Below are 15,864 nucleotides of genomic sequence, written 5' to 3'. Positions count from 1 at the left end.
AGGGTCACCACTTGACTTCCTGAATTTGAAACTAGTTTTACCTCGACCTCTGTAACGCTACGTTGTGTTACTTTAGTTTAAATACGTCAACGTTCCAATTGAGATTACAAAAAAACTAATCCAACATGAAAAAACAATTTGTAAGTTTTTTCTCTGAAAAGAACTTATATGGAATTATATTTTCCACTAGATTTCAGCATTCAGTTTTTTTTTCTTTAAAAAAAATTCCTCCCTCTCTTTCTTTCTCTCTCTCTCTTTCTGATTTCACATTCCCCGGAGAATATATGGCTTGGAATCTTTTCCATTGCGTCTTTTTGCCTCTCACCAGTTTTACTTTTAAACGAGGAAAAGAGGCTCTCAAAGCGTCCATTCTCTACACTTTCGTACATAACAAGCGGATTTTTACCTTTTTTTTAAACGTCATACTATAGTGCTAAAGTAATGCTTAAAAATTATAATCTTTGAATTTAGAAATGAAAAAAATTGCAAAAAAAAATTCGATAGTATCCATTATTTTCAGAATTTGTGCGAGAAAAATAAAGTTGACAGTATCAAAACTAATGCTTTCAATATTTTACAGTTTAATCCCATAGCACCTTTTTTTGTTTCTCTTTTTTTAGAGAATCGACATTCGAAATATTTATCTATCTTATATATCAAGTCATTTTTTTTAAATTTCAAACTTTGGTCCGAAGCCAAAAAACATTTATTAATTGTGGATAAAAAAATTTTTTAAATATGTTCACCTCTAGATTATCATTTTTACGTAAATTGAAAAAAATGTGAGAATTTAGACCTGCTGAATTTGACCTAAATTTATAAATTACATTCGCCATAAGAACCAACTTTTTTATCTAATTTAAAAAAATTTAAATGGTGGATTAAATTTGAATGACAGTATTAATTATAACTAATACGTTGTTACTTTAAAAGATTTTCTTTTTGAAATCTAATAAAAATTCTTTATTTTTTTAAAAATATAATTTTTCTAACAGTTTTTTTTAAATTTTAAAAAAATTAAGAATTATTTGAACAACTCGTATAGAAATCGCCAAGATATTTCTAACAACTTAGATGTATAAAATATTTTTTATTAAATAATTGAACTTTCGAGTACCACTGGAACAATCTTGGTAACTATTTTATAATTCTACATTTTTTTAAAATTCAATTTGTTTCCAAATTTTCAATATTCAATTAGAATTCTTCAGAAATAAGATTACATTTCAAAAATATTTTTAAAAATAAACAAATAAAATTCATTAAAATAGGTATAAAACTTATTTCAATAAAATTTGACAAAATTTTCAATTTTTTAAAATTATTTTCGGACATACAATTATTTTAAAAAACAAATTTTTCTTACATTTTTTCAAGAAACAAATTTTTTCAGAATTTCTAAATTATTCAAAATTTCAATACTTTTTGTTAAACAAAAAAAAAACTTATTCTTATTTATTTTTCCATAGACATTTAAATTTCAATAAAAAACCTTTTGAAATTTAATAATTAATATTTCTAAAAACTGCAACTGTAACTCTTCCAAAATACAAAATTATTTCTTTAGAATTTTTGAATAAAAATATTGAAAACTTAAAAAATTTTTAAAGAAAAATAATTAATTCCTAAAATTCCTGTTATAACGCTTTAAATATTCAATTGTTTTCCTAAATTTAAATTGAAAATTTTTTCAAATTAATTTCTATCAGAATTCAACTAGGAAAATTGAATTATTTAAATAGAATAATTTTTGAAAATTCATAATATAATGTATTTTTAAAGAAAAATTATATTTATAAATCATTTTTAAAGATGACAAAATAATTAGTTTAACAAAATTTTACAAAAAAAAATTTCCAATTGTTTCATTTTTTTTTTTAAATTATTTTCGTGAATTCAAGTATATTTTCAAAAAAATTTTAATTACTATTTTTCAAAAATCTAATTTTCTTTAGAAATTTCTAAACAAATTTTTTAAATTTCAATCATTTTTGTAAAATAAATATTTAAATGTAATACTTATTGTTTTTTATTTGTTTAAAATTTCGAAATACTTTCAAGGTAAAACCATTTGAAAAATTATTTATGAAAATTTGAACTGCAAGTCTTCCAAAATTCAATTATTTTTTGGAATTTTTGAATGATATTATTCAAAACTTTTAATTTTTAAGAAAGCTTACAAATTAATCATTTTTTATATTTAAATATTATTATACTTTTAAAACAATTTCAAAAAGAATGAGTGTAAACAATATTGTTATTGAAAAATAAAAATTATGTCCAAAATGGGTATATTTCCTACTTGTTAATCAAAATTTTGTAACAATTAACAATTTTGTAGTATTTTTTACAAATAAAAAGGAGAATAATTTGCATAATAATTTAGATCAGTCAAACGAAATTTGTTATAGAAAAAAGCATATTTTCGATTTGTCAAACAATATTTTTTAAAGAAAAAAAAAACAAAAGCTGTATTTTCAAACTGCGGACAGATAATGAATGAAAGAATACGGAGATTAATATAGTTGATAATTAATAATAATTATTATTATTGATACTTACGGTTGAGATTAAACTTAAAATTTTTCAATATCCAAATACTATTAATTCATGAATAGACCACAGAAAAAAATATATATAATCATAGTATATATATGGGGCATTCCACGCCAAATCGGAAATTATTTTGCTTTTGCATCTCAAATTTTTTTTAAACATTTTTTTCTTTTACTACTCTTTAAAATGAGCTACTTTGATTTTTTTCAAATTTTTTTATAAAGCGGTTCAGGAGATACAGATTTTTGAAAAATTACATTTTTTACGTAAATTTTTTTTAAAATGCTTATAACTCGGTCAAAAATTGATGAAATTGGACGCTTTTTTAATGAAAAGTTTTGTTTTCACGCGTAGTTTTTAATAAAAATATTTTTAAAAAATTTTATAATAATTTACGATAAGATTTTAAAATTTTTAAAATAAAATTTCATTTTTAATAAGGTATGTATCGATCAATTTTTTTAAAAAATTTTTTGTAAGAAACTAGCACTAAATTAACAATTTTTCAGCCTTGTCCGATCGTGGGCAAACGATGGGATCTATTTATTTTGAAATTTTTAATTTTTATATACACATAGTGAAAACGCGGTAGGCCTAACTTGTCATTTGACCAAATTACAATTTTACACAGAAAGAAAGTTAAGTTTGCAGAGACTCAGTCTGAAAACACATTTGCTGTGAAAAATTTGTGTGATTTTGTCAAATGGCAAGTTAGTCATTTAGTCACCACTGCGTATATAAAAATTAAAAATTTCAAAATTAATAGATCCCCTCGTTTGCCCACGATCAGACAAGGCTTAAAAATTGTTAATTTAGTGCTAGTTTCTTACAAAAGATTTTGAAAAAACTGATCGATACATACAGTACCGTCCGAAATTGTCAGTCCACCCATTTTTAAAAGAATGAATACAATTTTTTAACATAAAATTTATGAAAACTCAAATTTTTTTTGGGTTATATTTTGAAAGACGATAAAATTTTGAAAAGAATAAGACCTCACAGAAGTCTTTTGGACAAAATTTGTAGAAGATATTCTTAAAAATCGTCATTTTCAATGTTTTACAAAAATTTCAATAACTTCTAAAATAATGAACGCTTTTTAATAATCTTAGGCTTATTTTAAAGACCATTTTCCACAGAATAAGAATTACTTATAGGCATTAACCTGTCATTTTTAACTTGGAATAAGCATGACGTCAAAGTTGGACAAAAAAATTCAAAAAATTTGAAATAATATTATTAAAATAAAAATAATTTTTGAAATCCAAACATATTTTTTTATTAAATTTTCTTGAAAAATCTACACCATATCATGTTTTATATATGTTCTAGAATAGTTTTTAGTACAAAAAATTTATTTCAAATTTTTCCAATTTTTTTGTTCAACTTTGACGTCATGCTTATTCCAAATAAAAAATTACAGGTTAATGCCTATAAGTAATTCTTATTTCGTAGAACATGACCTTTAAAATAAGCCTAAGATTATTAAAAAGCGTTCATTATTTTAGAAGTTATTGAAATTTTTGTAAAACATTGAAAATTACGATTTTTAAGAATATCTTTTACAAATTTTGGCCAAATGACTTCTGTAAGGTCTTATTCTTTCCAGAATTTTATCTTCTTTCAAAATATAAACCAAAAAAAATTTTAGTTTTCATGAATTTTATGTTAAAAAATTTTTTTCATTCTTTTAAAAATGGGTGGACTGACAATTTCGGACGGTACTGTACATTGTTAAAAATGAAATTTTATTTTAAAAATTTTAAAATCTTATCGCAAATTATTTAAAAATTTTTTAAAAATATTTTTATTAAAAACTACGCATGAAAACAAAACTTTTCATTATAAAAACGTCCAATTTGATCAATTTTTGACCGAGTTATAAGCATTTAAAAAAAAATTTACGTAAAAAATGTCATTTTTCAAAAATCTGTATCTCCTGAACCGCGTTATGAAAAAATTTGAAAAAAATCAAGGTAGCTCATTTCAAAGAGTACTAAAAGAAAAAAAATGTTTAAAAAAAATTTGAGATGCAAAAGCAAAATAATTTCCGATTTGACGTGGAATGCCCCATATGTATGTCTCTATATAGATGTATAAAAACAATAAGATTTTAAGTGACTCGTATTGGTAAAATGGCTCAGTTATTTTCAAGGGTTGTGATTTTAATATCGATGTTCCACTACATTTTCACGCCAAGCGTCGAGAAGTATTATTTGCCACCACCCTCTCTCTCTTTCCACCCTACACCCACAGTACTCTATTTTCCATCTCGACACTACTTTTTTAACAAGAATTCTTGACGTCTTCTTTTCTGCAGGTCACTGAAAGCTGATCGTTTCACTTTTCTAGGCTCTGTGTATAGACCGAAACCTTCGATAATATCCTTTCAAGGGAAATACATGAATATAACAATACACTTTTCATCGCATGAATACACTAGAAGAAAATAATTTCAACAAGAAAATATAGTTCCTAGAAATTCAATTATTATCGATTTTTAAAAAATTGGATTATATTTATACCATATTGATTTTAACCGCGGGTATTATTTATACTATATTCTCTATCTATACTTAAAAATTTTAAATCAATTTTCTCCTTTTATATAATATAACTGAAAAATTTTATAAGTACATAGAGATTTATAAACTAAATTTTAATTTTAAAAATAAAATAATTCACAAATGGAATACTTAGAAAATCTCAAAATAAATATAAAAGTTTGAAATATTTAAAACCCTCGTGTTGAAATGTAAGCACTGAAAAAAAGCTTTTTAACTAAGCAAAACTTTCTCGCCGATGTAAATCATTTGTGAATTTATCAGAGTTGAAAATACGAAACCATTTATTTTTGGATTTAGTTATATAAAAAAAAATCACAAGTAACTGAAGAAAACAAAATTCCATACCTTCTTTTGATAAAAGAAAAAAAATCACCCTCACAATTCAGGGAATTATTATTATCATCATCATCATCAATGTAGCCTATAACTCTTAAAGATCTAATCAAAAAATCTCTTTAGCTTCGAGCGAAAAAAAGTAAATGTTAAATCAAAGAGGGGAACAGAATCATGCTGCATAAACAGTTTTCCAAATAAAAAGCAACAACTGATTGCCGGATGGGAAAAGAAAATGTTCTAGTACCTAAGAGAATAGGAATGATTTTTAGAAATAGTGAATTGTTGGTGTTAGTTTAAGTGTTTATATATGTTTGTTACAATTTGTGGTGTGTTAACGATAATCAAATTGTGTGTGTGATTGTCTATTGCTTCCTGGGCCTTTGTGGCCAGGCTGAAATAATCAAAATCGATATGGCCGAGAACGACAATTTCTCGGCAACATCAACAAGTCTATCAGTTCAAACTGTTATAGAAAGAAGCAACATAATTGATAATCAAACTCAACTAACGGCTAAAAATCAAGAGAAACAACCATCATCAAAAGAAAGGTAAGAATTTTTTTTACAAAAATTTTCATTTTCTTTCGCTAATTTTATTGCTGATATTTTTCAGTATAACAAAAATTCTCTCTCTGTATTGTACAAAAAATTTTACCATACCGCTATACTTTTTCAGGATTCTACCTTCTCTCCACTTGAACCCTTTAACTATTTAATTTAATCCCTTCTCTTTGTTGGAAATTTTATTTTTCCTCCCTCTCTATTCTTTTTGCTCACGTTTAACCCCTTCTCTTCAACTATTCACTTTAATGATAGAACGCTCAGCATCCTGACGCAGATAGAGGACAAAAAAGATTCGGATTACTTTCAACGAAATCATAATTTCTTTAACATGTCAATGTACTATAAAATCTTTAAATTATTCTATTAGAAAAAGCTTGAAAGCTACAACTCGGGCTTTTGCGGAATTGTTGATAACGAATCAGTTTTTAGTTTTTAAAAATTCAAAATACCGGACGAAGAAATAAAAAATTACCGTATTCACTTGAAACTTGTTAATCAGGGGTTTTCGGGATCACTGATGACGAATCCATAAAAAAATAATTAATTACTCCGAATCCGCTGATGTAGTTGTTGTAGTTGTAGTTGTAGTTGTAGTTGTAGTTGTAGTTGTAGTTGTAGTTGTAGTTGTAGTTGTAGTTGTAGTTGTAGTTGTAGTTGTAGTTGTAGTTGTAGTTGTAGTTGTAGTTGTTTTTGTAATTTTACTACCTTTCTTAGTTAACTGAATTCTAAATTTTTAACTGCATAAGAAATTTTAAAAATTGACTGGGAAATGACCGGGGAATTTTTTTTTTGAACCGGGAATTTCTTGTGTTCTTTCTACTATTTGTTCTTAAAATTTGTTAAATACCCAAAAATGATAAATTTTTTTTAATTTCACAAAAAACCGAAACAGAATTTAAAGTACTAAACCGCTGTTATAGAAGTTTAAAGAATTCCTTTGTTTGTCTTCATGCCTTTTCGTTCTCATTCTTGATCATTTAAAAAATTATACAGTAATAGTGTTTAATTGTTGATAAAAATTTTACCGGGATTTCAATTTTAAAAAGAAAACTCTCCACCCACGTAGGTGGTTAAAAATCTATAAAAAAAATAATAGAATTAAAAAGAATTTAATTTAAACGTATTTTTATGACAATTATGATCTATACTAGTGTTCGGCTGTGGCTGCTACTACTTAAAAGCACTTAAAAGTTACAATAAAATTTTCTATTCTTTAGAATTTTTATTCAGCAACATTCCAGCAACAACCTAGGTTGTTAACAGTCCATAAAAAATAATAAAATTGAAAAGAATTTAATTTAAACGTCTTTTTATGTCAATTATGATCTTCTAATAACGTTCGGCTGTGGCTGCTACTACTTAAAAGCGCTTAAAAGTTAAAATAAAATTTTCTATTCTTTAGAATTTTTATTCAGCAACATTCCAACAACAATCTATAGGTGGTCAGCAGTCTATAAAAAATAATAGAATTGAAAAGAATTTAATTTAAATGTCTTTGTTTATCTTCATGCTTTTTCGATCTCATTCTTGATCATTTAAAAAATTATACAATAATAGTGTTTAATTGTTGATAAAAATTTGACTGTGAAATTTTATAAAATTGACCGGGAGAAGCCGGGAATTCAAATTTAAAAAAAAAACTTGTCTTCCTGATAAAGCAATGGTAACGAGGGTGGAGGGGGTCTAACAAGTTTGAAAAATTGTTAACGTAGTTTATGGACGGCCCGTATAATGAGCGAATCCAACACTGAATCATGAAAATAAGAATATTTAACTGAACTGTGGGCAAATACTTAAAAACAATAGAAAAAAGGACAATTCTACCCCTTAATGAATTCCTTCGAATTAAAAAAAAATTTCCTTTTTTTAACTATGGGCAAAAGCTTGAAAACAATGGAAAAAGAAAAATTCTCCTCATTTTTAAAATTTTTCGCTTTTATAAAAAAAATATTCTTGTTTTTTAACTGTGGGCTAAGCTGTGGGCAAAAACTTGAAATCAATGGGAAAATAATATGTGAATCAGAATAATTCGAAAAAAACACAGAATATAAAAATGGAGGGGTAGGAAAAAAGGGTTTTGGAAAAAAAATTGAAAAAATGGATAATGAAAGTTTTGGAGAAAAGAAAAAAAAGAGTAAAATGTATATAAAAGAGGGATTAAAAGGAAGCGGAACAAAATAATGATGATATTTAAATTTCCTCGTATTATTTCTCATCACCTTAACCGTCTACCTCTCTCTCTCTCTTTCTCTCTCTCTCATTTAAAACCCTTGCTTTTCAATTTATCAAACTATTCCTTAATCCCTTATCATTTCATCATTTTATCCCTTATTCATTTTCAAAACGATTTAATAATATCCATACTTATATTTTTTTTAATTAAAAACCAATTTTTTTTCCTAAACAATAAATGCTCGAAATTAATAATATTTAACACACACATTTTTTTTAATGAAAAAAATATTTTACTAAAAAATATTTCAATAATATATATTTTCTCTCAATTAAAAACGCCGTCCTTTAAATAACATTTTATTTTGAAATTATTTTAATCAACAGTAGAATTCTAATTAACAAAGGTAAAAAAAAGAACATTTTAATTAAAATCACGGCGAGTTAAAAACTTTGTCAGCGATAAATATAATTTCATGAAATATCACAAATAAAAGTATATTTTAATTAAAATTATATTTGCAAATAAAATATTTCTTTCTTCAAATACATTTATTATTACCATAATTATATATTTCAACTGCAATATACTCCAATAATTAGGTAAATTAAAGATACATACTTTTAATAGAAATTAGTTTACAGTAGCTAATTACAAAAGCTATTAATTAGATAATCTACAAGCCATAATCCAATCCATCTTTTATCTTTGATAATTTCATTATTACTGATTTAGGGGAAAACGCAGTAAAAAACACGCTCTTCATTTCTGTTCTGACGATTCTATGTGACTCTCTACTCCCCTATCTCAATTTCTTCAATAAACCAATACTTATTAATTTTTCTTTTTTTATTTCAAAATTATAAAAACAGTTTTAAGTAAATATTAAAAAATAGTTGCATTTATAAATATATTTGTATATATAAATTATTGTAAACATAAAATATATGAGAGGCACTGTTTCTCAAGTGGGCCACCCATTACTTCATTTCAAATTTGATCCAAAAACATTTTATAATTGATTGAAATACAGAGAACTAAATTGAATGAAAAGTTTCAAAAATTTTTTGTTATTTCACAAAATTAAAAATAAAGGATCCAGGGCTACCACGCTTTTGCTCATTTCAAATTCCCTGACTTTTTCAGGGTTTCCAGGTTAAAAAAACGGTATTTTTCCAGGTTTTTAAAACTACATTATTTATATTTTACAAAATTTTTAATTCAAACCTTTTTGAAATTAAACAACTTATAAAAAATTGTTATAAAACATAAAGAAATCGATCACTCCGAGTCTTTGACTCGGAGCAATCGATTTCTTTATGATTTATAATAATTATAAAATTACTTTCATCACTTCAATTCAATTATTGTTTTCCAAAATATTTTTAACTAAAATTCCTCTTTAAATTAATTATTATTAATAATTTTTGAAACATTTCTTTGAACATTTTCAAATCCTTTTGTTTCCAATTCAATTTTACGAAATTTCATCGATTATTCGGAAATTCTTCAATCAAATATTAGAAAATAAAAACTTCAAATAACTTCAAAAAAATTCAATTCAACTTTTACAAAAAAATTAAATCTACACAATTTTAAGATAAAAGTATGAAAAATTCAAACATTCAAAGATTATAATTTGAAACCTTTTTAAAACTCAATTATTATCCAAAGTTTTAACTGAAATTCATATTTGAATCAATTATTATTAGAAAATTCTACGACAATTCAATTATTTAAATACAAAAAAATAATTTATTGAAGAATTGAATGTTTTTTAAAATTTAACTCTCTCATTTAAAGAATTTTGTCAACAAATTTTTAAATAGATAATTAAAATTATTTTGAAGAATTTCAATAACATTTTTAAGAATAATTTCATTTTTCGAGAAATTAGATTAAAATTGTACCTATTAAAAATAATTTGAATCTCTGTAAAAAATTTGATTGAATTAAGAAAGGTTTTTGAAAATAATTGAAATTTTGCCAAGAATTTTATTAAATCTTTTGAAAATAATTGAAATATTGTCAAAATTATTATTACAATTTTTGAAAATAATTGAATTTTGAAGAAAAATTTTAATGTTTACAAAAATAATTAAAATTTTGACAATAAATTTTTTAAACTTTTGTTCATAATTGAATTTTTGCGAAGAATTTTATTACTTTTGAAAATAATTGTATTCTTCAGACGAATTTTTTAATAATATTTCTCTTTAAATACCTAATTGAATTCTTTTGTGAAATTTTATTGAAATAGTAGATATTGAAAATAATTGAATTTTGATAAATTATAGAAATTAATGAAATTTCTACAAAGAATTTTATTAAAATTATTTTGAAAAAAATTGAAGTGTTAAAAAAAATTTCATTAATATTTTTGAAAATAATTTAATTCTTTCAAGAAATTTAATAAAAAATAAATTAACAATAAAAATTAAATGCTAATAAAAAAATTATAGGAAGGCTTTTTAAAATAATTGAGTTTCTTTGATGAATTTTAATAAAATTTTTAAGAATAATGACATTTTTCGAGAAATTCCATTAAAATTGTATTAAAAATAATTTAAATTCTGCGATGAGTTTTATTATTTATGAAAATAATTGTAAATCTATAAAGTTTTTTATTAATTATGAAAATAATTGAATTATTGCGAAGAAAAATTGTGAAGGCAACACATTTAAAATTGAATTAAGAAATTTGAAATAAGAAACTTGAATTAAAGAAAAATTAGATTTCAAGAATAAGCACAATAACTTTAGAAAACAATAACTTTCCAGGATTACAATCAAAATTCCCTGACTTTTCCAGGGATTTTCCCTGGGATCTAAAATTGCCACGAGAATATAGAAAGTTTATAAAATTTTGTGCAAATCTGTTCATTTTTAAAAATCTTGATTCGCTATTTTGAATTTTTAAAATATAACTTCAGATTTTCAATCAGTGGCTCAAAAAAAAGAAGTATTAATTCATGTTTAAAATTAGTGAATTAATTATTTTTAAATAATAAAACTATTGAAGATTATAAAAATAATAGATAAAATATGTTTTTAAAGTAGTTTAGCCAAATAACCTAATTTTGTTAAATAATTATTGAAAAAATTGTTTAGAAATACGGAAAAAGGAGTTTTGAACGGTTTGGAATTGACGTCTCATTTTGAGAGGATAAAATATTTCGGATTTATATTTGGAGGGGTGATAGGGGAAGACTCACTGAGGCGCGTCCTTCTCCGTTTTTACAATATTTTTGCGAGGAAATTATCTCTTTTTGATGGATATAAATTGACAATAAATTAGTTTGAAACTATATGTTTTATGTTCTTTATTAATATTTTTTGTGATTTTTAAATAGATATTATGTCAGTATGTCGTTGAATGCAGTAAAGAATGGCAGTGAGTTGAAACTCGATAATATACTAAAAGCAGTTAAAACTATATTATATAATCGATGGAAGTTAACTTAGGTACATATTAAAGAATTTAGAATAACTTTTGCAATTCTTTGAGATTTTATTAATATTCTGATCTTTTTCGCAATTTTTCAGGAGTGGTCCACTCAAGGTTCGATTTTTTTCATTCCTTAAAAATTAGCTTTCTTTTAACCCTTAAACCGCACCCAGGGTGTGCGACACCCATATTCTAGCTTTTTACTCTAATATTTCGGTTAAATTCGTAAAAATTGAACATGAGTTTATATTGGTCGGTACATTTTGTACTTAAATTTATGTTTCGTGAGTGACATTAGTCTGCCAAGTGTCTTTGTGTATTTGATAACTTTATGAAGTTGTCGGCGAAAAATTTCTGATTGTCTGACACCCAGTTTTTGGTTTGAGGTAATTTCAGTAGTTTTAAAAAACTCTTTTTTAATTATTAAAATTAAATAAATCATTATGAAACCTATTTTCCTTCAAAATAGATGTACCGAGCTATATAAGATAATTTTTCCAAAAGATAATATCCTATTCCAGCTTGGAGAGCACACTTAAACGTCCCCGGGTGTCGCACACCCAGTGTGCGGTTTAAGGATGGATTCGGCAGTGTGCGGTTTAAGGGTTAAAGTCAATTTCTTTTCCAAATAAAAAAAATCAAAGCTCTTATAGTATAAACATATATGGGATCGTAGACATTTTCAAACTTTTTTACCCCCCCCCCCCCAAAGTGTCCACATGGTATATGGACGACCCCCAACAAAATATAATCGTCTAATCGCAAGAATTTTGTTATGTGTTTTGCCTAAATTCATGATATCCTAAATGTGAAGATATTTTTCACCTTTTATCTATAAATATTAAATTAGTCTGTTGACCTGTCACTACTGACTTAGAATTTTGTGGTTGTATTCGTACTTTGACCCAGATTGTAAAGTTACATTTATTCACCTGTTGATATGATGGTATGTAGTATATGAACTAAATTTCAAGGTAGTGTTGACTTTTTACAAGTGGACAAAAATTTAATATGTTTCTTTATGAACTTCTTCTTTTCGATCTAAATCAATATTTTCCGTTATCGACCTATTGCAATTGAACCTAAAGTTTAAGCCGACCTAACAACATAGTTACTTTTGAAATCTTAAAGTTATATTCGTTTCTTGATTTTTGAGAATCTTAGTCTAAATTTTAAGATTATATTTTCATATTAACCTAAGTTTAAGGGGGCATTCTGGTCGAGAGGCCTCAATTTCAGGCGTTTTTCCGAGTAGAATAAAAAAGAAAGTTTGACATTTTTAGTATTGCTTCCTCATAAAGGAAGCTTTGTATTAGCAAAATTTTGGATTGTCATTTTTTGACATATTTATAAATTTTTTTTTATTATGCCTAATACTTTAGTACTTTATATATGCACAGGAACTCCCCGTATAAATGTTCTAAATAAATAAAAAAAAATTTCGACGTATTTTGACCTCCGAAGTCCAAAAAACGGATTTTAAAAATTTGTCCTGATGTGTGTGTGTGTGTGTACTAACATTACATTTGCCTCAATATCTCAGAACGAGAAAGAGCTAAAGGCCTCAATTTTTTTTTAAATTGTAGGTCTCCCCGGGGGACATAAAATGAGAGTATTTTCAGCCCGATTCATGAAGTTTAACTATTTTTTTTTTTTGCATTTTTCATTTTGTAAAAAAACGTTTTTTGGACATAACTTAAAAAAATGCTAGGACACCTATAAATGTTTTTCTTTAATTTTGTAGAGTTTTTTCAGACGCATCTTTTGAGCCCTAATTGAACATTTTTCGTCCATATTAACCAAAGATATTAAACTTTTAAAAATCTAAAATTTTGAAAAATAAGACTTTTATAAAAAATTTTTTAAATTATGTAAAAGTAACTTCAAAAAATTATTACCAACTTAAAGAGCTTTAAAAAACGTTTCAATTGACCTACTTTTTAACCTGATTCGGGCAGAAATTATTAAATTATTGGTATTTGAAAAATCAAAAATTGTGGAAAATATCATTTTTTCAACATTCTTGTTTCTTAACTCATGTGTAATTATTAAACTATTATTACCATCTTATAGAATATATATAAAAACACATTTTTTGGTCCAAGATTTAATGATTTTTAACCCTCTTATAAAAAGTAATTCTTATATTTCAATTATTATTATTTCTATGAGGAAGCAAAGTGTTCATGAAATGAACACCAAAATTATAAAAATGTACAACTTGGCAGCGGTTTTATTTTTGTGTAAGTATCATTTTAATTCACTTAACATTTTCTAGAATTTGTGACTAAAATTCTACTTTAAATCAATAACATCAATTATTATTCTATTAAACATTTTCAAAAAAAATAATTCTACAGAATTGTTAGTTAAAAGTACAAAAAATAAATAAATTAATTCTACGAGAAATCAATTATTTAAATACAAAAATAAATAATACTGAATGTTTCTTAAAATTTAATTTTTACGAAGAATTGTATTAACAACTTTTGAAAATATTTAATTTCTTTTAAGGAATTTAATTAAAATTTTAATGAAATTTATTATATTAAATACTTTTATAACAATTTTTGAAAATAATTAGAAACTTTTTGAAGAATTTTATTAAATTTTTTTAAAATAATTAAATTCCTGAGAAGAATTAAAATAATAATTTTTGAAAACAATTGAATTCATGAGAAGAATTTTATTAATATTTTTGAACATAATTGACTTCTTGAGAAGAATTTTTAAAAAATTTTTGACAATAATTTAATTTCTGCAAAGTATTTAATTACTTTTCAAAAGAATTGAATTCTTGTGATGAATGTTTGATATTTATCAAAATAATTGAATTTTGGAAAAGAATTTTATCAAAATTCCTTAGAATAATTGATTTTATGGGAAGAATTTATGCGATTTTGTTGTTTATCAAGCTAATTGAATTCTTCTGCAAAATTACTTGAAAATTTTTGAAAATAATTGATTTTCTGCGACGAATTAAATGTTATTTATGAAAATATTTGAATTATTGCAACGAATTTTATTGTTTTATTTGAATAATTGAATGTTTCTTAAAATTGAATTCTTTCCTCAAGGTTTAATAAAATTTTTAATAATAATTGCATTTTTAAAGGAATTTATTAAAAATTGTATTAAAAGTATTTAAAATTCTGCGATGAAAAAAATTGAATTCGTAAATGAAATTTTATTATTTATGAAAATAATTGAATTTTTCCGTAGAATTGTATCAACAAATTTTTTCTATAAATTAAATCTGTTCATAAATTTTATGAAAATAGTAAATATTGAAAATTATTGAATTGCAAAAAACTTTTGAAAGTACATTGAACTTTTGCAAATATTTTAGAGCTGTCCAAAATTCGAACCGAACTGAATTTTGTTCGTTTTTGGGGCGCCGAAATGTCGAATGTCGGTTTTTCGACATTCGAACTGGGCGAAAAAATTCGAACAGTTCGGTTCGAATTATTTTGCACAGCTCTAAAATATTTTTATAAATTTTAGAAAATAATTGAATTTTTGGAGAAAAATTTTGCTATTTGTAAAGATAATTGAATTCTTGGGATGAATATTGTAACTTATGTAAATAATTGAATTTTGTAAAGAATTTTATTAAAATTCCTAAAAATTATTGAATTTATGTGAAGAATTTTGTTATTTATCAAGATAATTGCATTAAAACTTTTGTAAAAATTAAATAATATTAAAAAATTCATTCTTGTCAGAAATAGAAAATTTTTAGGTTTTGTATTAGAATTAGTGTCAGTTTCATAGTTTACGAAGCTAAATTTTGTGTGAATTCATCATTAAAATAAGATAAAAGAAAAAAATAGAGAAAATTTAGGGGAAATTTTGAAAATAGGGTACGTTTAGGGGCCAAAATTAAAAAAAAGGGACTTTTAGGGAAATAGGGGACAGACTATGAAGCCTGAGTCAATTTTAACTGAAATTAATATTTAAATCAATTATAATTAGAAAATTCTACAATTCAATTATTTAAATACAAAAATAAGTAATTTATTGAATAATTGAATGTTTCTTAAAATTCAATTTCCATAAAGAATCATTATCAACAAATTTTCAAATAATTGAATTCTATCAAGGAATTTTAATAAAATTTTTAAGAATAATTACATTTATCGAGAAATTTGATTCAAATTGTATTATAATAATTGAAATTCAGCAATGAGTTTTATTATTTGTGAAATTCATTGAATCCCT

General features: G+C 24.2%; 2 protein-coding genes across 6 annotated transcripts in view; one reads left to right on the top strand and one right to left on the bottom strand.

Annotated features, from left to right (window-relative positions):
• LOC122503404 (14 kDa phosphohistidine phosphatase-like) overlaps nucleotides 1–15,864 on the bottom strand; it is a 323,366-nt gene that overhangs the window by 90,287 nt on the left and 217,215 nt on the right. The window lies entirely within an intron of this gene.
• The window catches only part of LOC122503402 (arrestin, lateral eye-like), a 253,422-nt gene that overhangs the window by 34,405 nt on the left and 203,153 nt on the right, over nucleotides 1–15,864 (top strand). Inside the window, exon 2 of one of the 4 annotated variants that reach the window (XM_043613922.1) lies at nucleotides 5,583–6,007. In XM_043613922.1, the coding sequence (XP_043469857.1) occupies nucleotides 5,871–6,007 (137 nt within the window). In that variant the 5' untranslated portion in view covers nucleotides 5,583–5,870. Of the gene's footprint in view, nucleotides 1–5,384; nucleotides 6,008–15,864 lie in introns of all 4 variants that reach the window. The other 3 variants (XM_043613925.1, XM_043613924.1, XM_043613923.1) reach the window with 3 other exon arrangements.

The sequence above is a fragment of the Leptopilina heterotoma genome, unplaced genomic scaffold (assembly GCF_015476425.1).
Source record: "Leptopilina heterotoma isolate Lh14 unplaced genomic scaffold, ASM1547642v1 Lhet_26, whole genome shotgun sequence".
Lineage (NCBI taxonomy): Eukaryota > Metazoa > Arthropoda > Insecta > Hymenoptera > Figitidae > Leptopilina > Leptopilina heterotoma.
Note: the sequence above shows the minus strand (reverse complement) of the source record. Positions and strands in the feature narration are given on the sequence as shown.